Source organism: Pelodiscus sinensis, chromosome 6 (genome assembly GCF_049634645.1).
Source record: "Pelodiscus sinensis isolate JC-2024 chromosome 6, ASM4963464v1, whole genome shotgun sequence".
NCBI lineage: Eukaryota > Metazoa > Chordata > Testudines > Trionychidae > Pelodiscus > Pelodiscus sinensis.
In genome coordinates, this window is record NC_134716.1 from 34,229,978 (window position 1) to 34,257,857 (window position 27,880).

At 41.7% G+C, this 27,880-nt stretch overlaps 1 protein-coding gene across 1 annotated transcript in view; it reads left to right on the top strand.

Annotated features, from left to right (window-relative positions):
* TMC1 (transmembrane channel like 1) overlaps positions 1–23,762 on the top strand; it is a 101,321-nt gene extending 77,559 nt beyond the window's left edge. Inside the window, exons 14-20 of the mRNA XM_075932632.1 lie at positions 4,133–4,261; positions 11,278–11,345; positions 14,232–14,471; positions 16,160–16,285; positions 19,009–19,087; positions 19,190–19,313; positions 21,478–23,762. Coding sequence (XP_075788747.1) covers positions 4,133–4,261; positions 11,278–11,345; positions 14,232–14,471; positions 16,160–16,285; positions 19,009–19,087; positions 19,190–19,313; positions 21,478–21,758 — 1,047 coding nt within the window. The 3' untranslated portion in view covers positions 21,759–23,762. The remainder of the gene's footprint in view (positions 1–4,132; positions 4,262–11,277; positions 11,346–14,231; positions 14,472–16,159; positions 16,286–19,008; positions 19,088–19,189; positions 19,314–21,477) is intronic.
* The last annotated feature ends 4,118 nt before the right edge of the window (positions 23,763–27,880 follow it).

Here is a 27,880-nt window from a genome sequence, read left to right on the forward strand (position 1 = left end):
CTCACAGTTCCCCTTGCCCTCAGACTTTAACTATAGCTTACAATGACTGGAAATGTTTCTTTTCTCCTCTGTTTTTCTATTCTCTTCTTCTTCTTCTTTCTGTCCTGTACAGCATATTTAGCACTCATGAAAGGTGCCCGATTGACCCCTTCAAAGAATTTTGATAACCCAAGGCTAATTTGTGACAGCAAAATGAGTGTGTCAAAAGGTACAAAATGTGAAGTTCAACATGGCAAGTGTTACAAAACTGTGAATAGCCATCACTGTGCTTTTAAAAAGTTATTTCTCCATCTTTTATAACTGGTGACTTGCTGCAATTTAAGACTGTAGAGGTACATCTCCATTGCACACTTAGGGTGTGTCTAGACTACATGCCTCCTTCGACGGAGGCATGTAGATTAGCCAGATCGGAAGAGGGAAATGAAGCCGCGATTAAAATAATCGCGGCTTCATTTAAATTTAAATGGCTGCCCCGATCTGCTGATCAGCTGTTTGTCGGCAGATCGGGAGAGTCTGGACGCGATGCCCCAACAAAGAAGCCTTTCTTCATCGACACAGGTAAACCTGGTTTCACGAGGCTTACCTGTGTCGATGAAGAAAGGCTTCTTTGTCGGGGCATCGCGTCCAGACTCTCCCGATCTGCCGACAAACAGCTGATCGGCAGATCGGGGCAGCCATTTAAATTTAAATGAAGCCGCGATTATTTTAATCGCGGCTTCATTTCCCTCTTCCGATCTGGCTAATCTACATGCCTCCGTCGAAGGAGGCATGTAGTCTAGACACACCCTTATTTTGAAATAAACTATTCTGGAATGGTTATTCTAGAATAGTTTATTTTGAAATAGCACATCTACATTGCAGATAAGCTTCAAAATTAGTGGGAGGCAGCCTTTCCTAATGTAGATGTGCTCTCTCAATTTAGAGCCCCAGGAGATACTGAGGAGGAATAACTTAGAATGGCCCTGGTGAGGGGCTATTTCAAAATAGCAGAAGTGGAGCGTCAACACATACCTTATTTTGAAATAACTATTTTGGAATAAACATTATTCCTTGTAGAATGAGGTTTACAGATTTCGGAATAAGCTGTCCATTATTTCATAGACACTCGCATGGTAATTTTGAAGTAATGCTAGATGTGCCCTATGCTGTTTCAGCCAGCACAGTTTACTGATGGATATACCTAGCAGTTCTGTTTTAATCTGTAGAACAGACACATTCTTCTGAACTATCTGTGACTGTTGCAGGTCCTCACTCAAGTCCCTTGCCCTTGGACACCTTCTGGTCCACAAATCAGCCAGAGACCTTCTGGTGCAGTTACCCGTGCCTTTTATTGTCAGTTCCCACTTCTATTTACAAAGCTTACAGCGAACACAGCCAGCAAGTGCATCTTCCCGTGAGCACACTCAGCCATACCCTAGCTCCTTGCTTCTCCTCCTGGTTCCTCTCACTTCCCCTTTTGCTGTCTTAAATAGTCCTCTGCTTGTGAAGCCCACAGCTGTTTCTAATAGCCCTTCAGGTCTGGGCTTGCTCAGCTGTTTGCCATCAGCCTCTTCAGTTAGGTTACAGAGGCAGAACTCTGGCTTAGCCAGCAGTCTGTCACAGTGACCTATATGGCTTCTGCAAAGCAGTCCTGGCTTGGACTGCCCTGAGTGCCCACACTGGGCACATCACAGCACTCGGCCATCAGCCCGGCTGCACTTGCCGCAGGCTGCCATCTGGGGAGACGGGGCAATTGGGGGGCTGCAGGAGAGCTTCCACCCCCAGAAGCCTGCAGAGCCAGCCCAGTCCTCCCCATAGGGGGCTCGTGCCCCATTCCTCCCTCACCTCCTTCCACTTACCCTTCCCAAGGGTACCAAAGGACACCAAAGGAAAGGAATGGGTAGCGGGCTTCAAACTAGTAACAGAAAGTTGTTCTTCACAAAGCAAAGAGTCAACCTGTGGAACTCCTTGCTGCAGGAGGCTGTGAAGGCTAGAACTGGAACAGAGTTTAAAGGGAAGTGAGATCAAGTCATGGAGGTTGGGTCCATGGAGTGCTATTAGCCAGGGGGTAGGAGTGGTGTCCCTGCCCAAGGTTTGTGGAAGGCTTGAGGCATGAGACAAATGGCTTGGTCACTGTCTTCGGTCCATCCCCTCCAGGGTCCCTAGGGTTGGCCGCTGTCGGCAGACAGGCTACTGGGCTAGATGGACCTTTGGTCTGACCCAGGATGGCCATTGTAAGCTCAGGGCTCAGGGTCAGGGGTCTCAGTGGACCCCCTTGATTCTCTTGCACACCTGCTCCTGGGTGGCCAGGCTGGCAGATCTCCTGCCCAAGCCGGCCACTTTCCTGTGCCTAGTGCGGAGATCGTGGACAAGGTCCACGATCTCCGCACTAGCCCAGGCGGGTGCCCGCCTCTTGCGGTCTCGGGCAAGCTCCCGGGAGCCGCCAGCCTGGTCCCGGGAAGAGGGGGAGGGCTGGGGGGCATCGGGTGGGTGGCTTGATCCGTGCCAGGTGCAGGGTCTGCTGGCTGGGTGCTAGCAGGCTCGCTCCTGGCACGGGCACTGTAGCCAGCCCGTGCCCCTTTAAGGGGTCCGGGGCCGGGAGGGGGGCAGTAGAGTTTCCCTGGTGTTGGCCAGAGTGGCCACCAGGGAAACCTGGGGAGGGCTAGCCTCCCACTAGTTCGAATTAAGGGGCTACACACCCCTTAATTCGAACTAGCTAGTTCGAACTAGGCTTAATCCTCGTGGAATGAAGATTACCTAGTTCGAACTAAGCGCTCCGTTAGTTCGAATTAAATTCGAACTAACGGAGCGCTAGTGTAGCGCCTATGAAAGTTAGTTCGAACTAACGTCCGTTAGCTCGAACTAACTTTGTGGTGTAGACATACCCTCTGAGACCAAACATTTGGCTTCTCTCGGAGACCAAATTCTCATTGAATCCTAGCTTTTGATGCTCTAGTCACACTGCCAAGTTCCCCATTTGGAAATCAGGATCTTCATTGGAAAATCATACAGTCCCCTCAGGAAGCCAGCTGGAGATGTCACCAGTAGGGAGCAGATAGCCTGGAGTAAACTATAGTGTAGCAGGCTCTCTGCTGGACTCTCTGGTGCAGAATTACAAGATGCAAAACTCAGTCTCCTATGTGCCACAGAGGGACGAAGGTTTTAATTCAGCAGCATTTGAGACCAACCAGTGATGGGGACAGACTTTCTGGAAACCACAAAAATAGGACCAAAAATTGAGGGATGAGTAAATCTGGGATGAGGTCTAATAAGTGGTGAAGCTTCTACTAGGACATCTCCCTCCCGCCCTCATACCTGTGGGAACTAGGGTAGGAAAAGAAATAATGGTGCACCCTACGGCTGTGTCTACACTGGCCCCTTCTTCGGAAGAGGCATGCTAATTTCTAACTTTGGAATAGGGAAATCCGCGGGGGATTTAAATATCCCCCGCGGGATTTAAATAAACATGTCCGCCGCTTTTTTTCCGGCTTGGGGAAAAGCCAGAAAAGAGCGTCCAGACTGGCGCGATCCTCAGGAATAAAGCGGATCTCCTACCTGAAGTAGGAATAAGAGATCCTCCGGAAAAGGGCTTTATTCTGGAGGATCGCGCCAGTCTGGACACTCTTTTTCAGCTTTTCCCCAAGCCGGAAAAAAAGCGGCGGACATGTTTATTTAAATCCCGCGGGGGATATTTAAATCCGCCGCAGATTTCCCTATTCCAAAGTTAGAAATTAGCATGCCCCTTCCGAAGAAGGGGCCAGTGTAGACGTAGCCTACATGTTTGAAAGTTTACGGTATCAGGAGTGAAAAGTGGACTTCAGAGATCATCTAGAAGAGAATTCCACTGTTGCAGAATTCCTGTGTTCCAGGACAGAGGATTTTTCACACTCCACAGAGGAGATTGGATTACAATCTGGCAGTCCCAATGGGTAGCGGTCACTTAGCAGGCTCTTATCCACCATACTACAGCAGACCTGGTACTACTTTAACATTCTGGGGGACCAGTTTGGCCCCCTGGTAAGCCCCAAAGATCTTTAGTGGTATTAATGGAGCAGACTGTTCCCCTCTCCTGCTGAGCACATCTGGGAATGTCTCCCAGTATTTATTTATGACTAGCCTAAATTTTATCTTAAAAATTACCTTGTGTCAACAGGAGTTTGTGCGACTGACCATCTCTGACACTATGACAACGTACATCACAATTCTAATTGGGGATTTCCTGAGAGCTGTCTTTGTCAGGTTTTTCAATTACTGCTGGTGCTGGGACTTGGAGTACGGATTTGTAAGTATCTCTCTCTTTCAATCCTATTGTCAGATACTCACTTGGCTTGTTGGTAGTAATTTCTATTTTCCTCTTGTACATCCCAAGGTTAGAGAAGACAAGATATGTTAACTTCAGAATTCCCTGACCCACATTAAACATAGTTTCTCCTCTCCTTTTGGCTCTCTTACTACTTTTGTTTACAGACATTTCCATTTTAAAGGCTCTAGCTTTAAATGGTTTAATATGATTAAACTGGCCAGTGGAATGGAGAAAAAGCAGCAAAGAACTGCTTTTAGATGGGTTAGAAATTTAGTTGGCACATTGTTTTAACTAAGATTAATCATGATCATATTACATTCACCTGATTAAAACAGTGACTCAATTTGGTGACAGGTGCATTAGAAATATCTAGGATGAGAGCATGAGGCTTCATTTAAGTCTTTGACAAAACCCCATGGCCTTTCATGGAGCAAGGATTTCATCCTTAGTTTAGAATGTTTTCTAAGGCCAGTTCTTCCCTGGTTTGACTATTCACACCAGCTAGTCAAACAACAATAGAAAGCATTCAGAGTGGAACTTGATGTAAACTTACACCTATATCTGCACTAAAGACTTCTGCCAGCACAGCTATGTTTGTCAGGGCTGTGATTCCTGTCTGACTAGACATGCTTGCAAAGGCCTCCAGTGTAGACACAATTGTACCATCAAAATTGTGATTTTGCCGCCTTAGCTTGTTTTGCTCAGGGAGGGGATATACTAGTAAAAGCATTTTTTTTCTGATATAAACTGTGCCAACACTAGGGCTATGTCTACACTCACGGCTTCTTGCACAAGAATTATGCAAATGAGGCTAAGCATGGAATATCACTGAGCCTCATTTGCATACCTAATGAGCCACCATTTTTGCAGAAGAGGCTCTTGCACCAGAAGGAGCTGTCTACACTTCCCCTTCTAGTGCAAGAAAAACCCTCTTGCCCAATGCTGTTATTCCTGAAAATAATCGGCATAGCGGCATTGCGCAAGAGGGTTTTTCTTGCACTAGAAGGGGCAATGTAGACAGCTCCTTCTGGTGCAAGAGCCTCTTCTGCAAAAATGGTGGCTCATTAGGTATGCAAATGAGGCTCAGTGATATTCCATGCTTAGCCTCATTTGCATAATTCTCGTGCAAGAAGCCGTGAGCGTAGACATAGCCTAGGAGTGCTTTTGCTAGTACAGTATACAGGTAAAGTATATGGATAACAGGTTCCTAGTGTCACAGCCATCCTGTCCATAGGACGAATCGGGGTGGCTGCTCCAGGACCCGTGCTTTTGGGGACTCCCACAGTGGCCACCCCAACTGTCTTATTGATGGGAGGAACCCCATTGACACCCAGCCTCAGGGAGCTCTGCTTCCTGCTGCTGTGGAGAAGTGGGGTGCAGGAGGCTGGGAGAGGGTTGCGTGGTGGGCAGAGCAGGCTGCCGGGCTGCTCCAATCCCTGCTGCTCCTGCACCTGGCACCATAATCCTCCAGGTCACATTTTTTAAGGGAGAGGACAAGGGGGCAGAGCATGAATGGGGCTTGCAGAAGGGGAGGGGCCTGCGGTGTGGGGGGATTGCACCAGGTCCCACACCTGGGCCACTGGAAGGAGGGACTTGCCCCTCAGGCCCTGTGCTCCCTTGGGATGGCCCTGCCTAGTGTAGGTAAGTTTTACGTGTAAGCAGAGTTCCCCTACACACTAAATTTCATGGTAATTTTCATTCATTCATCTTTATAATATTAAATACTAACACATTAAATAGAATGCAGGGGTAAAACTGACCTCTCCTTTTGTTCCTCATCTATCCCTCTTGCCTTGTATTACAGTCAATAATAAATCCACACATACTTTCAAAGCTTTTTAGGCACTATTTTCAGGGAAAAAAATGACACTGAACCATTCAGTCAGGTTATTACTCAGGGAAAGCTAATACGGGGGTTAGGACGTTTGTCATTCTGGTTTCTGGTGGAAAAATTCCATAGCTATGAGCCAGCCACTGAGAGAGCCCTCTGCTGTGGCAAGTTTCAGCTTTAGCCCTGTTAACAGCCAATATCCTGGACAAATGAAGCTGTTGTTGTTGCTCTCAAGATACAGGCAGTTCCTGAAATAACCAAGACCCAGCCTCTGTCATGTGAAAAACAGGCACATAAATGAAACTCGGTGTTGGACAGGGAGTCACTGTACCATGTGAAGCTCTGTAATGATGTGCTCTTGTTACTCTGTGCTACTTAGATGGATTGCTACATGTTGGACCAGCTAGAGTTTCCTCAGTCTTCAGATTTACCACAGACACTGGGCTAGTTGAGGTTGAAAGTGAAGGATGCATGAATCACTTCAGACAGTTCATGAGAGTCATCACAGAGAGAAAGTGTCTCAGCTTCTCCACCTGCCAATGGGAGCAAAAGGCATTTTGGGGCACTAGGGGTATTAAGAGATCCAGGGGCAGTGAAAGGTCCAGAGTGATTTCAAGTCTTCATGCCATTGGAGAACAGATGCCGTCCATTTAGAGTTATGTTATAGTCTTGGCCTGTTTCCCTCTGCCTACAAAATTCGACTCTAATTTTCCCAGTGTTAGGAGCAGCCAGCTGCTCGTTGTGTAGGTATTTATCCTCACTGAAGTCCCAGGAAATCTGGGAGGTGTCAGGGTTTGATGGGAAGGAGATACGGAGCTGAGTAGCATCTGATGTTACCAAAGGCCATGGGAGTAGATATGCTGTAAATCTTACTGACTGGATAATAGTCAGTTTCTTTGAACAGAGTGGCAAAACTCCTTTAGCATTCTTTGCAGGAAATGGCTTTAGAAGAAGAATGAAAAAATATGCCAATTTGCTTCCTAATGGTTTCTAAAGCTTGGACACATGCAAACAATAAGCAGTGTCACTTGTGAGATCACCATTGTTACCCCACAATACAATACTGTCCCTGATTCTGGGGCAATGTGACTCAGACACTGTTTCATAGAAAGTGATCTATGAGGTGAGATAGGGTTAGGCCAAATTATGCCTTTAAGCTTGAGAATACTCTCACTACAATCAATGGGCTACTCACACATAAAAATAGTGTGTGCGTAAGCACATTGCTGAATGGACACTCAACTTGAAGCAAGTCCTGTTGCTCATTGTGTTCTGCCCAGTGCCCTTGAGGCATTGCTCCCTACTAAGAGAGCATGTATCTTGACTCAGCTTCTTCAACAATGTTCCTCTTCCCTCTTTCCCTGGCTCACAAAGATAGTAATTTAGCCCTCTGAACAAAATAGACACTGCTTTACTCACTTGGATTTAAAGTATTAAACTGACTGATTTTAGTGTCTAGTTTTCATGTTTGAATCCAGTCAGCTAACATTTCAATTTCTCCAGTTAGTATTTCATACCACTGCCTAATTTTTCTTTCCCTATTGCTCTTAGCTACCTTTGTGTATGTTAAAAGAATAACAACAAAATCAATAAAGCAAAGCTTGGATGGACAAGAGCTCTAAGTATAGAGCATGGACTAAGAGAGCAAAATACCATGTCTCATACCTTTTACACATCAGCAGGCCCGTTATGCACAGCTACACTTTGACAGAATACAATTGCACTCTCTTGATGGCTAACCTGGGAATATGCATGGTCTTGGGGGCAGCTAGCAAATGGGATGCTCAGATAAAAAGGTGTTAATGAAAGCTGTGGAATGTTTACTTGAGAGCAAGTGGATTCCTTATTTTTGTTATTAATTATTATTCACTAAGTGCCACTGGTTGATAAAGCTAAATGAAGTAGCGATGGGTGATGCAAGATCACATTTAAGAGATTTGGACCCTTAGCTTTTGATTTGTAGTCTAGTTACCTTGTGTTGCCCCCCTAGTTAGTTAAAACAGCCATTTAAGCCAAGTTTTTAGATGCTCTTGGAGCACACAAAGCAGCCAGAATTTATTGGTGAATCTGTCCAAGATTTTCCCACTGCCAGCCTTGTTGACAATATTTCATTTGGAAAAAAAACAACCTTTGTTTATTCTGCCTCTTTCATCGTCACCAGTAATAAATATTCAGAAAATAGAACTTATCTAATAGTTTACTTCATACAACGTCAACAAAACTAACATTGATTTTATTTTATGGATAAGTACAGAGATTTTGTATTTGCGGGCAGTGTTCTTATTACTTTAGAACAAAGGCTGTATAAACAACATACATATCACAGCATTATATATAGACATATATATTTTATACAAAGAATTATGTTAAAAGGACTAGGGCTAGCAAGCGATTAAAAAATGAATTACGATTAATCGTAATTAATCACACTGGTAAGCAATAATTTAATATGATTTATTTAAATATTTCTAGATATTTTCTATGTTTTTAAATACATTGATTTCAATTACAACTCAGAATACAAAGTATGCAGTGATCACTTTATATTTTCTATTATAAATATTTGCACTGTAAAAACAAAAGAAATTGTGTTTTTCAATGCACCTAATACAAATACTATAGGGCAATCTCTTTTTCATGAGAGTTGAACATATATATGTAGAATTATGTACAAAAATAAAAGAATAGAAAAGTTGAGAGCCTAAAACTCTACTCAGTCCTATTTCTTGTTCAGCCATATGCTCAGATAAACAAGTTTATTTACATTTGCATGAGATAATGCGGCCTGCTTCTTGCTCACCATGTTACCTGAAAGTGAGAACAGGTGTTTGCATAGCACTGTTGTTGCCACCGTTACAAAATATTTCATGCCAGATGCACTAAAGAATCATAATGCTTCATGCACCATTCCGCAGAACTAGTGTCCATGCTGCTCAATAACAATGTGGACCAATGCATGTTTATTTTTGACATCTGACGTAGATGCCACCACCAGATAGTTGATTTCCTTTTTTGGGGGGAGCGGGGAGGGGTTCTATAGTTTCTGCATCATGGTATCACTCTTTTAAGATTTCTGAAAGCATTTTCATACCTCATCTTTCTCATATTTTGGAAGGCACTTCAGATTCTTTAACCTTGGGTTGGGTGCAGTAGCTATATTTAGAAATCTCACATTGGTATCTTCTTTGCGTTTTGTCAAATCTGTCATGAGAATGTTCTTAAAATGAGCTGCATGCCAAATCATCATCTGAGACTACTATAACAGGAAATATGTGGCAGAATGTGGATAAAACAGTAGGAGACATACAATTCCCCTTCAATGGGTTCACATTATTTTTTTAACAAGTGATATCAGCATGGAAGCATGGCCTCTGGAATGGTGGCCAAAGCATTAAGGAGCACGTGAATGTTTAGCATATCTGGAATGTAAATACCTTGCAATGCTGACTACAAAAGTTCCATGTGAATGGCTGTTCTCTCTTTCTGGTGACACGGTAAATAAGAAGCGGGCACAATTATCTGCTATAAATGTAAGCAAAATTGTTTGTACAGCAATTGCTTTGTTGTACAATAAGGACTGTGAATGGACTTGTAGTTTCTGAAATTTTGCATTGTTTTGTTTTTGTGTGCAGTTATGTAAAAAAAAAATCTACGTTTGTAAGTTGCACTTTTGGGATAATCAGATTTCACTACAGTACTGGTATGAGGTGAATAGAAAAATACTATTTCTTTTGTTTCTTTACAGTGCAAATATTTGTAATAAAAATAGTATACTGTCAGCAGCGTATACTTTGTATTCTGTGTTGTCACTGAAATCAAAGTGTTTGAAAATGTTGAAAAACATCCAAAAATATGTAACAAATTAATTGGTATTCTATTGTTTAACATCGTGATTAAGACTCTGATTAATTGTGATTCATTTTTTTAATTGCAATTCATTTTTTGAGTTAATTGTGTGAGCTAACTGTGATTAAAATCAACAGCCCTAAAGGAACATTAAGGTTACAAAGTCCAGTACAGAAGTTTATTGTACTATCTCCTAAGGTTGCCTTGCCTGTGAAAACTTTTCCAGAGAACCGTTAACCTCCTAGCCTCCAACACTTTAACTAGCTCTAATTCAAAGATACAAACTCATTTCTGTCCAGTCATCTGAAGAAGTGGGCTGTGCCCACGAAAGCTCATGATACCATCTACATGTTTTGTTAGTCTTTAAAGTGCTACCAGACTATTTGTTGTTTCTTAAGTTTTTCCTGTTACCGACTAACTCGGCTATCCCTCTGAAGCTTTTAAACTCTTTTGTGTTCTTTAAATATGCATTTAGAAATACATGCACAAAGGTGACCATTACTGGAACACTGTCTAGTTCTGGATTACACAATTCAAGAAGGATGATGATACATTGAAAAGAGTTCAAAGAAGAGCCAAAAACTGATTAAAAGGATTGTAAACCATGCTGCTAGCAACAGGCTTAAGGAGATCAATCTGTTTAGCTTATCAAAGAGAAGGTTAACAGTGACTTGGTCACTATCTAATTCCTTCCACAAGTTGATAATAGAGGACTCTCCAGTCTAACAGACAAATTCAGGCTAGCCAAAAAGTTCACATTTTTAAGGCACACACTTTTAACAGTGAGGGTTGTTAGCAAAAGTTAATTGGAACAGTTTACCAATGGTTGTGGTGGATTCTCGATCGCTGAACACTTTTCAATCAAGATAGAATGGATTTTTACTAAAATGATATTCCCTAGTTTAAAAAGGAATTCATTCAGGCCTGTGTTACACATGAGGTCAGACTAGATGATCTCAATGGTTCTTTCTGGGCTCAGAATCTATGAATCATTGTTTTAAAAGTTCAGAGCAAATCCCATAAGAATGGAACTCTTTTTACTTCCCAGTAGTATCTTCACCTCTGCAAAGAGCTCAGTAAGATTTACAGTGAAATACTTCAGGCTGTACTGAAGGCAGCACATTGGTCTTGAGTCATATTCATTTGTTTCATGAATAAATTTCATTATGCAACAGAGAGAAGATATTGCCAGTATATTGTTGCTGTTGTAAATGACCATTTTAATCTATTCCTATTTTAATCTACTTTAAATCTATTCTGTGTCAGTTTAAAAATTTTTCTGTGTGCCTAATGGAAGCATTTGTGTCTTTTCTTTCAGCCTTCTTATTCAGAGTTTGATATAAGTGGAAATGTGCTGGGACTGATCTTTAACCAAGGCATGATCTGGTAGGTGTGGCAGAGAACATTTATGATACCAACAGGGTGTTGTATACTAGATCAGTTTAGTTAGCAGGGCTGTGTGAATTTTTTCACATTGCCTATGAAATCAAGCATGAAATTCATATTTTGAAGTGCTGGGCTTGATTCACCACTGCGTTACTTTAGTTTTATGCCAATATAGCTCAACAGGCGTCAAACTGGATACCTGGAAATCAATGGTGTTAAGTCAGCATAGCATTAGAGTAACATTGGTGAATCAGATCCAGGCTAAGGTGATGGGGCCAGATTCACCAATGTATGGTATGCACTTGGCTTGGGTTTCACACCACAGCTGTCAAGTCAAATGTATAGCTGTTGGGCATTTTTGGAGAAGCACAAAGGTGCTAGAGCTTTCCTGAGATTCTGATTTGTAGTTTTATACTGAAAATTAACAACGTATTTATGTGGCCCAAGTCCAAAGAGTTTCCCAGGCACAGAAGCTGTTTCCTTACCCCTGAAGCCTATGGAATAAATGGCAGAAAGAAATAATTGCCTAAATATATAACTAACTCTGCTATACAGTTTAGTATTAGCCCTGAGCTACAAACTAGCAGAATTGCTATAGCAAGGTGCAACCTTTGGCCCATCAGGGCAATCTGATTGCAGCTCGTGAGACTTTTTACTGACACTGAGAGCCCGCAAGCATCGCCGCTGCCCCCAGATCCCAGTGACCACAGTTCACCATACCACTACACTGTGGTCTCTTTGTATTAACAGATGAAAAACAAAGGTAAAATTACAATATAATAGTAATACCTAGCTCTTATATAGCACTTTTCCTCTTCAGACACCAAGTACTTTTTGCAGAGGGGAAATATCATTATCCCCATTTTATACATGGGGAAACTGAGGCATAGAAAGGGGGCTGTGACTTGCCCCAGGTCACCTAGTAGGCCAATGGTGGGGCTGGAAATAGGACCCAGAAGTCTTGGTTCTATCTACTTGGCCACACTGGTAAATCCTCTGAGGGCAAGAAGAGTGAGGTCAGGCCCAAAGACATGAGTGCCCAGTGTTTCAAAGTCATAATCATGTAAATATACGTAACTAACACTATATATTCACAGTCAATAGGTACTTATTTAGAACTAGGCCCTAAATAACAATGTGTAACGTATTGGGGTGTAGTGAGGGGCTGTGTCCCCACCTACTCTGCAACCTCGGATGCCTCGTGGTGCTTTGCTGTTGTGGCCTCCAACCTGGGCTGCTCATAAACAGCCTAACAGCATGCAGGTTACATCCTGAATGTTTGTGTACAGCTGCAGCTCTGGTCCACCAGCTCTGACCCCGGCAGTACGTCAACAATACTTCAGTCAGCTTCCAGTGTGACACCAATGAATTCCCAGACCTGAATTTTCCTCAGAAATGTGTGTTCTGCACTGGCCAGCCTTCCTCTAGTCTGGATATTAAAAAGTCCATTGCCCCTGCAGTATTCAACAGTCTACTACATTAACTAAAGTTACCAAACTGTTCAGTTGAAACAAAAACACTGGATTCATTTAGATTAAAAATAAAACAAGTTTATTTAACAAAAAAGAGGTTTTAAGTGAATAAAAGACACTTAAGTCAGAAGTAATTACAAGACAAATAAAGCTAAGATACTTTCTAGTAGCTAAAACTTGACAAGCTAGACTTGGTTCAAGGTAAAAATCATTACCTCATGTTCCTAGCAACTGCTCTCACTAAATTCTCAGGTCAGGAATATCTCCCCCCCCTCCCCAAGTCAAAGGGCTGAGTTCTTTGTTGTCTTAGGTGAGAGACAGAATGAACAAATGAGCCTCAAGTATAGTCCAGTCTTCCTTTGAAATTTGTTTTCCTGAGGGGTTAACTCTATATAAAGATCATTCCAGCTGTAAGGAAGGAGGCTCAAAATCTCTTTCCCCATGAGGCTCTGTGTTAGCTGTTGATCTGTTCATGCCCTCCTTCATTGCCAAAGAATGGCCACTTGATTAGAGACTGCTGATCAACTTTGAAGACACTTGGTTAGAAGCATCAACTTGTCATTCATCTTTGGGAGACCACTTTATCCATATTGGTAAACACATTGTAAACATAATTTCAGTTTATGTTTATATACACATTGCAGAAGAATATTAGTGATCAGTGTGCTATTAGTTTTTAAATGATGCCTGATGAGGCATATTTTTCAGCAAGATTATTACAATAATGTGTAGTGCAGAGTTACAGAGCTGCTCTCGGTCACATCGTGGTAACAGAATAAGTAAAATAAATGTCAGCACAGGAGACAAGTAGAATATTCTTAATAAAACAAGGGTAAATTAAATTGAGACTAACTTAGATTATAATAAAACAAGCTACTCAGAGGCTAGTAAGAGATTAAGGGGTGTGGAATTATCTCTTCTACAAAAATGAAAGAATCTACTTGAGTGGATTTGAAAATGAAAGAACCATTTAAAGAAGAACATGAAAAGGGGAAAATCATAGAATCCTAGGGCTGGAAGAGACCTCAGGAGGTCATCAAGTCCAGCCCTCTGCCCAAAGCAGGGCCAATCCCAACTAAATTATCCCAGTCAGAGAATTTTGTCAAGCCGAGACTTACAAATCTCTACAGATGGAGGTTCCATCATCTTCCTAGCTAATCAATATTTTTTCTGAATGGATGGTTAAAGTTCATTTGGAGAATAAAAGGAGGTCAGGGGAGCATTAAGACTGAGAAAGAGATAATTCAACGAATATTTTATCCCTGGCAGGAAGTCAATGGAAGGAGATGATACATGGGTTCATGCACTATGTATTGCTGCAAAATAAGGGGATATGAAAGCCCAGAGTGGGTGAAAGGTTATGGTGTATCTCAATCTGCAGAGTTTTACAAAGCACTTTCTTGTTTGTTTCTAGGATGGGTTCTTTTTACGCTCCAGGCCTGCCAGCCATCAATGTGTTCCGCCTCCACACCTCAATGTATCTGCAGTGCTGGGCCGTGATGTGCTGCAATGTCCCCCATGAGAGGGTCTTTAAAGCCTCTAGATCCAATAACTTCTACATGGCCATGCTGCTCTTTATTCTCTTCCTTTCCACCCTGCCTGCTGTGTACACTATTGTCTCTATCCCACCATCTTTTGACTGCGGTCCATTCAGGTCTTTCGCATTTTATATCCATCTCTTTCTTGACAAATAGGTTATCTCATGGGATGATAATTGTACAATGAAGGACATAACTAAAACTAACTTCCTTAGTAGGTGTTGGCACTTTATAAACAATACTAATTTTATTTGCATAGAGGGCCATAATATCTGAAGATGAATTAAATGTGAGAGAAATGATTAACTATTTTAAAGTATTCACTAACTGGTAAGACAGAAATTATTATTTTTTTAAATAAAGTTTCTTACTGATGTAATCAAGTCTGAAGTTATATGTCAGGAATAGAGAACCATTCTGCTGGACATACATGCTCTGCCTGCTTGAGATGATCTGTTCAAGTGTAGAGTGAGAGTAGACTCATTGCTTGACATTTAGCACTAGTGTGCCTCAAGCACAAAAAAACATACTGCAGAAAAGGATTTAGCAGTAGCAGAGGGGGAGGCTAGATGACCTAACAATGCTTTTCCAGGTCAAATTTCTGAGATTTTCTGCAGTACTTCAGGGAGTTCTATTAGCAGCACTGGTATTTCTGGTGCTGTGAGACACCCTCTGGAGTTCTCAGGAATGACGGACAAAAAGGGAGTGCGTGTTGACAGCAGTTATGTGTGTAAATCCATGCATTTTGATACAAGAAAAAGTAATATCCCAGATAATGTGGCCTACAGTTTCAAAAGGGACCTCAGGTTTTGGATGCCCATATTGAAACACATGAAAGGGAATTTTCAGAAAATGCTGGATGCTAGCGCTTTGACAATCTCAAATAAGGCATCCAGAACCACTAGTTGCTTTTGAAAAATGTGGTCCTGCATTCCCCTACAAGTAGATGATAGCACAAGTGGAGTATAAGTATGAAGACACTTTCCCATTCAAGAATCAGTTGATCCCACACCCTAGTTTTCACCCTGTGCATTGCAAAATTGGATATTAGAGAGAAATCTCCAGCACCCCTGTTTGCCATTTAGGGAGACATATGATACTGTTTGATATCTACTTGCAAAAATGTGTTAATGGAGTAAAAGAAAAAGGATAGTAAATTGGACATCCAGTTTCTAGGGAAAGGCTTGAAACATCCATTAATGCCATGAGTGAAGTGATTCCAGTGCATCTTTTAAAGGCAAGGAAGTCTTGATGTCTTAGCTCTAAATGTTCTTTTAGATATAGGCAAAACATTCAGGAGATTTTTTTCAGTAGAGTGTCACACTCAGGATCATTATGTGGGAGAAATGCATGAAATACCAGCAAATCTGCTGAGACATGAAATTGATTGGAGGTCACAGAACTGATACAAACAGGTGATAATAATTACCAATTTTCTTTTAGTAAGTCAGAGGGTGCCCTCTGGGGACAGGTCTGTGTAACTGACATCCCAGACCATATACAATTTAAGATGAGAAACTAAAACATTTCCTATAAAGTTTCCTCTTCTTCTCTCCCTCCAGGGGTGAAGTTGAGTGAACATGCTACCAATTTTTGCTTTTTCTGTGTGCTGCTTTAATCTATTAAAATGTATAAAATGTTATGGGAGTCTTAAAATTGACTCAGTAAAAAGCATTTCAATAATGTTAACAACAATAACTTATTGTTGTGCCCAGACGTGGTATGATAAAAACATGTTATATGTTGATACACAACTGGTGTCTACATGTTATGAGATACAGTGTTACTTTCTGTTTCTAAACAGTGGGAAAACCAGAATGTTTGAGGTCATTTCGGAAACCTTGGAGAATGACTTCCCATCCTGGTTTGGGAAAGTATTTAGTTATGCTTCTAATCCTGGACTGATCCTGCCCTTCATATTGCTTATGGTGTACGTACAGTATTTTAACTCAGCTCAAAGCTTTCCTATGTGAATCTTTGCCTAGTTCCTTTCACGTTATGTCTCCCTAACTCTAGGTTGCCCACCGGAAACACAGACTCATAGACTTTAAGGTCAGAAGGGACCATTATGATCATCTAGTCTGACCCCCTTCACAATGCAGGCCACAGAATCTCACCCAACCACCCCTGGAATAATCCTCTCACCTATATCTCGGATATTGAAGCCTTCAAATAGTTCAAAGACCCCAAGATGCAGAGAATCCTCCAGCTGTGATTGGCAAAAAACCTCCAGGGCCTCTGCCAATCTACCCTGGAGGAAAATTCCTTCCCGACCCCAAATATGGCAATTAGCTGAACCCTGAGCATGTGGGCAAAACTCACCAGTCAGACACCCAGGAAAAGTTCTCTATAGTAACCCTATCATCCCTCCATTGGCCTATTTACCACTGATAATGAAAGGTCAATTAGGTACCAAGATCATGTTATCTCATCAAAGCATCCCCTTCATAAACCCATCTAGCTTAATCTTGAAGCCAGATAGGTCTTTTGCCCCCACTACTTCCCTTGGAAGGCTGTTCCAGAACTTCACTCCTCTAATGGTTAGAAACCTTCGTCTAATTTCAAGTCTAAACTTCCTACTAGCCAGCTTATATCCATTTGTTCTTGTGTCCACATTGGTATTAAGCTTAAATAATTCCTCTCCCTCCCTGGTATTTATCCCTCTAATATATTTAAAGAGAGCAATCATATCTCCCCTCAGCCTTCTTTTGGTTAAGGTAAACAAGCCAAGTTCCTTGAGTCTCCTTTCATAAGACAGGTTTTCCATTCCTCGGATCATCCTAGTGGCCCTTCTTTGTACCTGTTCCAGTTTGAATTCATCCTTCTTAAACACGGGAGACCAGAACTGCACACAGTATTCCAAATGAGGCCTCACCAATGCCTTGTATAACGGCACTAACACCTCCCTATCCCCACTGGAAATACCTTGCCTACTGCATCCCAAGACCATATTAGCCTTTTTCAAAGTCATGTCACAATGGCGGCTCATAGTCATCCTATAATCAAGCTGAGTACAACACTGATTGCCTTTTGTTGAGAGACTTGAAGAATTCAATAATTTTGCTTGATCATAATTAAAGTGTAGCTGCACTAAGGGCAGGCTTTCCAGCCCCTCTTTTTTGTGCAATGGCTTTTTTTATTGTTTTATTACCATAGTGCCAAAAATCATTAAGAAGCAAGCAAACACACACATATGGGATCCAAGTTTCAGTGACTTTAATCAGTCTATTGAAGCAGAACTGCACATCATAAAACCTAGCACGTTTTGCAGTGCACTCTCTGAAGCGCTCTTCCCTTGAGACAGAGCTTTTCTTTAAGCCTGTTCCTATGCATCTTGAGTTTTCCATAATAATAAAGAAGCCTGAAAAGCAAGTGAATAACCATCATTTTGCTAAACTAGGTTTGAGGAAAGAGTTGGGGGCATGTTGAAGAGAAGCCACATAGAGGGCTTCCAATCTAGACTCCCTCTCTGAAACACCAGAAAAAGAGCTGTGCTGTCAGCCAGGCTTGCTACACCCTTTTACTGCAAGTTCCCTGTCCAAAGTCTAATTTCTGAGGATTTGGACTGGGAATGGATGTTTGTCCATAAATCAGTCCAGAATAAGAATGAAAATCCTGAAACTATTCTTCTCAAAGAAGTTTTCAAAGTTAAACTGATACATAAACCTATAGGATCATTTAGCACACACAAAATTACATTCAGTCACCTCTTGGGTGAAATTCAGTCATGATATAACATCGCACAAGAGTATGGACAACTATTTTACAACATGTGTTGTAATAGACACTGCAGAAGGAACTTACACATGCAGAATGCAACTTTGAAACAGCAAAGACTTGCTGACAGTCATGCGAACCTGAAGAATGGGTTGCTCCCATTGATTTCAAGGATTACTACTTGTATTGTGTATTAGGGGACGGTGGCCAAAAATGCAGATACAAAGGCAAAATAGAAGCAAAATAGAGAGAAGATTAAACACTTATTTCAACCAGGAGCATGACTTACTGTTAATATTGTTATAAGACATCACATAGCTGGATCTCCAGTTAGAGTTTTATTAGATGAGAGTACGGGGTGAAAATATGCTCATTTCTAACCTTATTTTACAAAGAAAAATGCCACATAGTTGTGATTTTGTGTGTTAGAAGATTATGATTTGGAACAAAAGTCACCTGGTTTTTCATGTTTTACTTGTTGTCTTTGCTCTCATGACAGCATTTGAATTTGCCTATTATTGTGCAGGCTTAAAGGATTTTATAGACAACATTTAGTAATTTAAAATATACATCCTTTACAAGTTCATTTTACAGAATACCCATGTAATGAAAGAACAGCTGTATGGAACGGCCTCCTTAATTACTATAACTAAAAGGAAAGTTCTTAAATAGGGAAAAGTGAATTTTTCAGTTGAGTTGTCCTGTGATATCAAGTAGAGATGTACTTTTTTTTCGTCCCATGAAGAAGCACATAATTGAACTGTCAAAAGTGTCAGTGTTAACAATACAGGTAGTTGAGTAAAAACCATTTTTTCATGTTAACACATTGTAGAAAATGAGGACAACCTATTTATTGTTATGTGGCTTTACTAATAATTGTGCTAGCTTTTATAATTGTTACCTAACAAACTAAATTCTTTTTATTTTAAAATATAGATTGAGCATCTATTACCTCAATGCTACCTCCAAATCCTATAAGGAAGCTAATTTGGATCTCAAAAAGAAGCTGCAAAGTGTAAGGATGCCATAAATAGTGTAGAAATGTTATTTTATTGTTGCAAAATAGATACATAATTTGAGTAGTTAAAGTATGTCTCCCTCTCTCCCCTTTAACCAGCAAGCTGAGGAAAACAAAAAGAGAAACAAACAAAAAGCACAGTCATCACGGGAGATGGAAGAAAACTCCCTTGAGCCGAAACCCAAGCAGCGAGGCAGCAAACAAGACTCCACTGCTGATCAAGGTGCAACTGCTTGGATGTCTGTACATTTGCTTCCATCCCTCTACACTGTCTCAACTTTGCTACTCACCTCATTGTGACACCCTGAGAGGGAAAGTCATTAAAATGAAACAGTACAAAATAACCACAATACAAAAGCTTGCAGCTACCAGCTTAATCGTCATTGCCTGGTTTTCCTCCTTGCCTTATAAGAAATATCTAAACTCCTTCGATAACAATCCGGAACAGGAGTCACAAACTGCAAGCTATAGTACTTTTAACTGTTAGGCCCCAATCCAGCAAAGATCTTAAGCAGGATCCTAATGTTAGTGGGACTATTCATATGCTCAAAAACTAAGCAGGTGCATAAGTGTTTTGCTAGTCTGAACTACAGAATACTATACTAATTTTTATACTGGATTATTGAGGCCCAGATTGTGGATTTTCAGCCTAGGCTCCTGCTGGAAGGGGTGAAGTGCAGGATATAGTAGGAATCCTCTGGAAGAATTCTGGCTCAACCAAACTTTCTCCTATGTGTAGTTTTGGGCGACATATGCTGTTCTACCTGCCTTAAAGAGGATGTGGTGTGCTCTCGCCTCTGCACTCAGGCAGAACTGTCCTCATTGTCCAGGCCACAAAACAGGCACATGGGTTTGTCATGGCTGGCACCAGGAGAAGTCAGGCTGCCATAGCAGGGAGGCTGAAGGTCAGGGATGTGATATACCAGCAGAGCTATGTGGGAAATTCCAAGTGTACTCTGCTGCAATTTACCAGTTTTATAATGAAATTGCTAAGCTTTGCCATCTCACTCTCTCAGTAGCCCTAGAAACCACCTCCACTTACGTAGCTGGCCAGAGTAAGTCTCAGGTCCGACACTGGGCTCTCAAGGTACAAAATACGTCACACAGGTATCTGTCAAACACAAGGGCTGCGTCTAGGTTGGCAAGTTTTTCTGCAAAAGCAGGCGCTTTTGCGGAAAAACTTGACAGCTGTCTACACTGGCTGCTTGATTTTGCACAAAAGCACTGACGTTCTATTGTCTGAAATCAATGCTTCTTGCGCAAATGCTTTGACGTTCCTGTTCGGGCAAAAGCCCTTTTCCGGAAATGCCTTTGCGCAAAAGGACCAGTGTAGATAGCTGAAAACTGTTTTGTGCAAAAAAGTCCCAATGGCGAAAATGGCGATCGGGGCTTTCTTGCGCAAAACTGCGTCTAGATTGGCACGTACGCTTTTCCGCAAAAAGTGCTTTTGTGGAAAAGTGTCCGTGCCAATCTAGACGCTCTTTTCTGCAAATGCTTTTAATGGAAAAACTTTTCTGTTAAAAGCATTTGCGGAAAATCATGCCAGTCTAAACGTAGCCAAGTAGTTTATTTCCTGACAGCTAACAGCTGTGCCCCATAACTGGAAGAACAACATAAAAAAGAAGCGGCATATCTTACGTCCCTTCCTGCAAGCCTGGAATCCCGGGTAACCTGCGGATGAAGTGGGAGGTTGTCTCAGCTTCTGAGGCACCGGTACACAAAGCCCATCGGTGAGGTCCGATTTGTTAGGCTCTGAGGCAGACTTAAAAACAGTTTTCCCTGCTTTGTTTTGCAGTTTGGAAATTTCCAGGGATTATTCATTACATGCTGATGTAGGGCTTAGCTGTTAGTTACTGATCTGGATCTACTTGTTCTTTGGCCCTGTTTACGTGATCAGTACGTTAGGGTAAACAGAATTGTTTATGCGTTCTTGCCCTTTACCGTTGTCTTATACTTGTTTCTGTTATACTGGCAACAATACTTATCTTAAGTGGCATATGTTCCCAAAGACTTGCTTCTGGCTCATCCGATATAGGGAAAAGGGAAAGGGGGGAAAGAATGCAGGCCTCACTACCCCTAAACTAACACGTACAAAGTTCTTCCGCTATTGACCACTACAACTTACTTGGTGCTGCCTTCTGTACGGGTTGGAGTTTCTACTTTCCTTGCTTGATGTCTTTGGGAAGGGGAAAGGCTGCCTAGAAAACTTCAGAGGGAGCCTGTGGCCCATTTCCCATAATCTCAGTCTCAGAGATGGGTGTGGCAGAGTATGCCCTTGTTCTACTGTTGCTGCGACAGTCTGCACCTGACAATGCCCCAGCCCTGGCACCGCTCCAACAGGCAATCTTGGCTCCATGGCTCAGTTTGGTTTTCTAACTACATTTTAGGTACCCAGAAAGGACGAGGCGACAAAGAGTCTAAGAAAAAGACAAGCCACCCACAGGAAGCAAGCGCCTCTCAGCAATCTCCGCAGCATGGCCCTGTTCCCAGTGCTCATTATTCCTCCCATGGCAGAGGAGGAAGCTTTGGTCCGCCCCCACACATAGCTGTGACTCGACCACCCGTGCCAAGAGGATATGGCATGTCTGGCTACCCCCCCAGAAATCCACGTTTTGAAGGTTTTCCTGGAGGACACCCAAGAATGCGAGGCATTCCTAACTATAGATAATAAGGCTGCACTACACTTTTCCTCTAGTAAGAGTGAAAGATAGGAGTGTATGGTACAGTCCTGGTAAGATGTCCCATTGATTTCAATGCGACTCCTCCTGTGCATGAAGTTGCTGGGTGAGCCCAAGTATTTTCAGGATTGGGGGCTTCAGTACCAAAATTGAACAGAAGCCACTACATTAGTCTGCTTGTTAATTTGAAAGACATATGTTGTCATCCGTGTCACAGTGTTTCGAAGCATGCAAATACGTATGAGGAGAATGAAAATAGTCACGTATGCTTGCTTAAGCTTCTCAACGTGTTTCTGTAACATCCCATGGGCACTTGGTTTATTTTGAAAACCACCGTTAATTGTCACTATATTGCTTGGAAATTATAGCAGAATCAGTTTTCCTGGAGCAGCACACACAGCTTGTGCTGGCTGGCAGCAGAGGACTGAGATTCACCTGATTAGTTTAGACTGGAAATATATAGCAACAACTAAAGCAATACCTCTACACACCAAGAGATAGTATATGGCCTAGTGTTTGGAGTGCATGCTTCCTAGTGCAGAAGCATTATGCCCCTGAGCTTTTCATTTTATTAAAATCCCTACTTTTCCTGTCAGTACGGTAATAATTCCTATCGTATGTAGTACCATACAGCTACCTCCCCAAGCACCTGCCTATGAGCAGAGGTCACTCTGTAGCATCCTGCCTCTGTTTAGATCTATCCAGGACCCTTTAAAAACTCACAATTCAAAGGTGGTTCGAAACAATTTCACAAGGAGTCCCAATTATTTATTTCTCTGATAGACTCTGGCCCTCTAGGCCCCAAGCAACTCTCCTGATTTATCCCAAATAACACAAAACATAAATTCACGGAGTCTTCATGCCAGCTGGCCTTTACAGTATCTCTTTTGCTTGCACAGGGTTCCCAACAGGCCTTCTATCTTAGAGGCCTTTCTCCCATTTACTCCTACTTCCATAACTTTTTTCCCTCCACTTTTTTTTCCCTTACAAGCATCTGCAACTTCTTACTCTGTTTTATCCTGGGAATCACCTGATTCAATCCAGGTGTGGCTAACCCTGTACAAGGGCCTGGTTTAACTCCAAATTCTCCAGCCCATGGGGCAAGTTTCCCTGTTACATTTTTGAAGTATTTCATATGCAAACAGAAACTACATTTGAAGGAAACAGTTCAGCCTTGTCTTTTGGTATCAACCCTACAATGCTTTTCGAGGTTGAGTTGCTCAACGGTGGAGTGTTAGGCAATGTGCCCCCTAATCTTTTCCACCCATGTGCAGATTTTTCCATCCATGTGAGGAATAAATTTTGTTATGTGCACTGAGGCATGTGTGAATGTACACCACCAGGAGAAACACAAACCTAACAGTGAGTGCTATGCAAATCAGCAGTGGGTGCTATGCAAATCAGCTTGGAAACTCTCCTGAGTGACCACACAACTGCACAGCTTACAGTATTAGGATAATGGACACTTGCTATTACTGCTTACTTATTTATGTATATGATGGTAGCATCTGGGAGCCCCAGAAACAGACCAGAACAGTGGCTATCTAAACAGGACAAAAAGGTGGTCTCAGCCCAACTATTTACATACACCTGTTTGAGAACAACTACACAGTTTCATTGGATTGATCAGAATTTGACGCATGAGATCTATAAAACATGTAGAAAAAGTTAGTCAATAAGCCCACATCTGAAATACAAATGTATTCATACCAGGGATCTTCTGTTACAACACAACTCTGTTTTGTAATGTAGAAGCAATGTTGTTCCACAAGGCAACCCTTGGGGAAAATCTGTGACATCATGAAACAATTTAGACTTGATGATCATAATGGTACCTTCTGGCCTTGAAATCTGTGAACTGTGCCTCCTCGCCCAAGGGTTGAATTTGTTCTAGAGTACTGAAATTAAGGGTTAGATCCTCAGCTGATGTATTTCAGCATAACTCCATTGACTTCAACAGCAGCCTCATACCATATATGAAGTGAAAGTCTATATCTTTGGGTGTGTCTAGACTACAGGGTTTTTTCGAAAAAACTTCACCTGCATCTAGACTGCAGCTGTGTTCTTTCGAAAGTAAATTGAAAGAACGTGGCAGTTTTTTCGATTGTGGTAAACCTCATTCTACAAGGAATAATGCCTTTTTTCGAAAGTACTCGTTCGAAAAAAGGCGCTATTGAATGCAAACTGTGCTTTTTCGAAAGAGCGTCTAGACTCTTTCAAAAAAGCGGCTCACTTTTTCAAAAAAAATCTGCTTGTAGTCTAGACGCTCTCTTTCAAAAGAGGCTTTTTCGAAAGATTCTTTTGAAAAAGCCTCTTTTTAAAAAGTCTTGTAGTCTAGACGTAGCCATAGTGATCAACCCCTCAGCCAGCTGAACCCTTTTCCTTTCTGCTTTCTAGTTCCCTCTCTCTCTCATCTGCCTACATACTGGCTCTTTTTCCTCCTCATGAAGACATTTGGGCTACGTCTAGACTACATGACTCAGTCGACAGAGCCATGTAAAATAGTTTATTCGGTATAGTCAAAGAAGCAGGGATTTAAATAATCTCCGCTTCATTAAAATAAAAATGGCCACCGCGCTGTGCTGATGATCAGCTGATCCAGCACAGCGCGGCAGTCTAGACGTGGCGCGGTCGACAAAGGAAGCCTTTGTTGACCGCTCCGGTAAACCTCATTTCACGAGGCAAAGGAAGCCTTTGTTGACCGCACCATGTCTAGACTGCTACCCTGTGCCGGATCAGCTAATCGTTGGCACAGTGCGGCGGCCATTTTTATTTTAATGAAGCAGGGATTATTTAAATCCCCACTTCTTTGACTATGCCGAATAAATTATTTTACATGGCTCTGTCGACTGAGTCATGTAGTCTAGACGTAGCCTAAGTCTTGCAATGGGCACTGTAACTGTGCATTTCTATCTCTGTACTCAGGCAGGTCTGGATTAGCATTCCGTGAATAAATTTAAGGAAAAATATAATGAAATTCAATTATTGCTCACAATCAGATTTCCAAATTTATGTGAGTAAATTTCCTTGGATGGGTTTTTCTGTGGCAATGATTATTATTGTGGAAGAATGGATGGGCAGGGAGCTGAAGTGGGACTCAGAGGACCCAATGGCAATTCCTTCTTTCCTCACACACATTCTATACTATCTTGGGCAAATCCTTTATTCTCTGTTTTTCAGTTTGCCTGGAAACTAGTAATAACAGTGTCACTAGTCAGGCTACCTGCACCTCTGACCTCTCCCTAGTGTCCCAGAGAGCACCCCTGGAACCCGGCCCAAGGTTTTTTGGCACACCAGGCAAGCTATGATTTTTATGCTTCCACACATTCAGTAATTTGAGGAAAGCAATTGCTGGCTCTGCCTTGCAGGAGAAGAAAGAGGCTCTGCCTGCTGCCATTCCCCTCTCTCCTCTCTTGGTTGGGAGCATGGCAGCATAAGTAAGTGTTTTGTCTGCAGGCTTCCCCCTCCCCCCCCACACACACACACATTCCCGTTGACTGGGTTTGTGGTGCCCCTTAAAACCTGGCACCCTAGGTGACTGCCTCGTTCACCTGTAGGGTTGTGCTACAATTGAGAGACTTCTTGCCTTTATTATGCTGGTGTAGAACCCTGCAATTCTCCCCTTCTCAGACCACATCTCTGGGCTATAGCATCATGTCCTATGCATCTCAGAACAGTGATAGAAAGTCATGGATTAATATCTGCTTTAAGTGTGGCACACACAAATGTCCCATATGAGAGATTTTTCTTTGCCCTGGGCATTAGGTTTTTAATGTATTCTTCATTGGGAGCAGCTAAGTCAGTTAATTTCACAGGCATCTGTGATTTAAGAAGTTCTGTTATTTTAATATTTCAGTAGTGCAATGAAGATGAATTTTCAAAAGTGATCAGTATTAGCCTAAATGCTCCTACAGAATTCAGTGGTTGATTTTTAGCCTAAAAAATCCATTTGTATGTCCCATGGGGTGATATTTTAATATGTTACAGAGGTTTGTGATAAATTACATTTATTATGCAGTTTTGAGTGCCTCATCTATACTCTGTCCATTAATCCATTTCTGCTTGGATTACTTATACTATTTTAAAAGTCCAAGCAGCTTCAAACAAGCTCTTAAAAAGCCAGAGAACTGTTTCTTTCCTTCTCCAAAGTATGAAATTTCTTCTCACAATTGTACTGGAGAGAGATGCAGGAAAGACAATATTCAATGATGGTTTAAAATGGAAATATCTCACATCCCAGCAGATCTCAAACCAGAATATTCTATAGTTGATACAATCTTAGAAAAATTATTTTCAAATATTTTCCAAATAAAAATAAGAAATTCATGGAAACATATTGCCCATGAATCTGATAATGATGTCATGATTATATAATGATAAAGTGTATTTGTCCAAAAAAGCATAACAAAAGTGTCCATTGTTTCTCTCTTCAGAAAGGTTCCATCATTTTATCAGAAAGCAAAAACATTTCCATGTGACTTACATGACCATTCACACACTGCAAATACTGGAACCTAGTATAGAAAGTAAAAAATTTTCACACACCTCATAGACTGAAAGTTATTCACCACCGCTATTCTGTTAATCTGTATGGATTATCTAACTGCCTAGGAGGTACATCTGTGGCACTCATCCCTTACAGAAACCAGAATCAGTTTCTCACCAATTCTTTAACTACAAAAGGGGGCAAGGCTAGTAACAAATGCTCAAACAGCATTATTTTACACCACTGAAATAGGAAAGTATCAGAGGAGTAGCCGTGTTAGTCTGAATCTGCAAAAGCGACGAGGAGTCCTGTGGCACCTTATAGACTAACTGAAGTGTAGGAGCATAAGCTTTCGTGGGCAAAGACCCACTTCTTTGCCCACGAAAGCTTATGCTCCTACACTTCAGTTAGTCTATAAGGTGCCACAGGACTCCTCGTCGCTGAAATAGGAAAGAGTCTCAACACGATAAGTTAAATAATTCTTCTAGCCCAGGATGATCCTGGAATAATAAAACTTTATATTGCAACGTTATATTGCTCTTTCTCTCCTGCTATTGTTTGTTAGATTTGTTGATTGCATCTTGTCTTAAATTAGATTGTAAACTTTGAAGCACGGTGTGATGTTTTTAGAATCTGTATGATTAATGATTTCTTTGTAAGATTGTGAATTCCTTTTGTATCTTTACTAGGCTGAAAACTCCTTTTCGAATGTATGGGTAGTTACCTTCTCCATGGTTTCTTTGCTTCCACATTGGACTGAAATTCCAAGGTGTACTGATGGAGAGCTGACAACAGCCTATTATTAAGTACTATCAGCCCACCAGAACAGGTCTTACATCAGGACAGTGAAAAAGAGTACCTGCATCCTAGGAGAAATTAGCTGTCTCCATTTTCCCTCACCAGGGTGCTGGGGGCTTGGAGAGTGTAAATTCCTCATGCAGGACAAAGAGACTATGTCTATACAGCGGTGTTATTTTGGAAAAACATCAGTTATTCTGAAATAATGTAGTGCATGTCTACACAGCAAGCCTGTTATTTCAAAACAAATTTGAGATAATGGGCTTCTTACTCCTGTTACCCTTAGTGTATGAAGAGTAAGGGAAGTACTCTAATTGGAGGAAGAGTGCTCTATTTCAAAATAACTGCTGTGTAGACTGCACCAAAAGTTGAAATAAGCTATTTTGACTTAATCTACGCTATTAGCGTAGCTCAAGTTGCATAGCTTATTTCGAATAGCGCTGCTGTATAGATATGCCCAGAGACATGGAACAAAGTAAGAGGCTGTACAAGGACACTTGGGGAAGACTTAGAGATCTACATAGGAAGTTTGGACAGGTGAACTAGAGGGATGAACGCTCCATGTTTCAAAACCAGAGCCATGAACTGTAAACAGAAAGAGCCTGCATGGCCTCAGACAACCCTGAGTCCAATCCAAAAAATTGTCTAGAAAGTTGAGGGGTTATTATTTTTGTATAGCTCTGCATATTTTTCTTGTTATTTAATAAAGAGTAATAGCGGTTTAGAATCTTTTGCAAAGTCTGTCAGTGTTAACTGCTACTTCTTTTCACATCCACATTGAACTATATTCCAGAAGGCTTCCATCTTCTGTAGGATTCTGGGAGTACA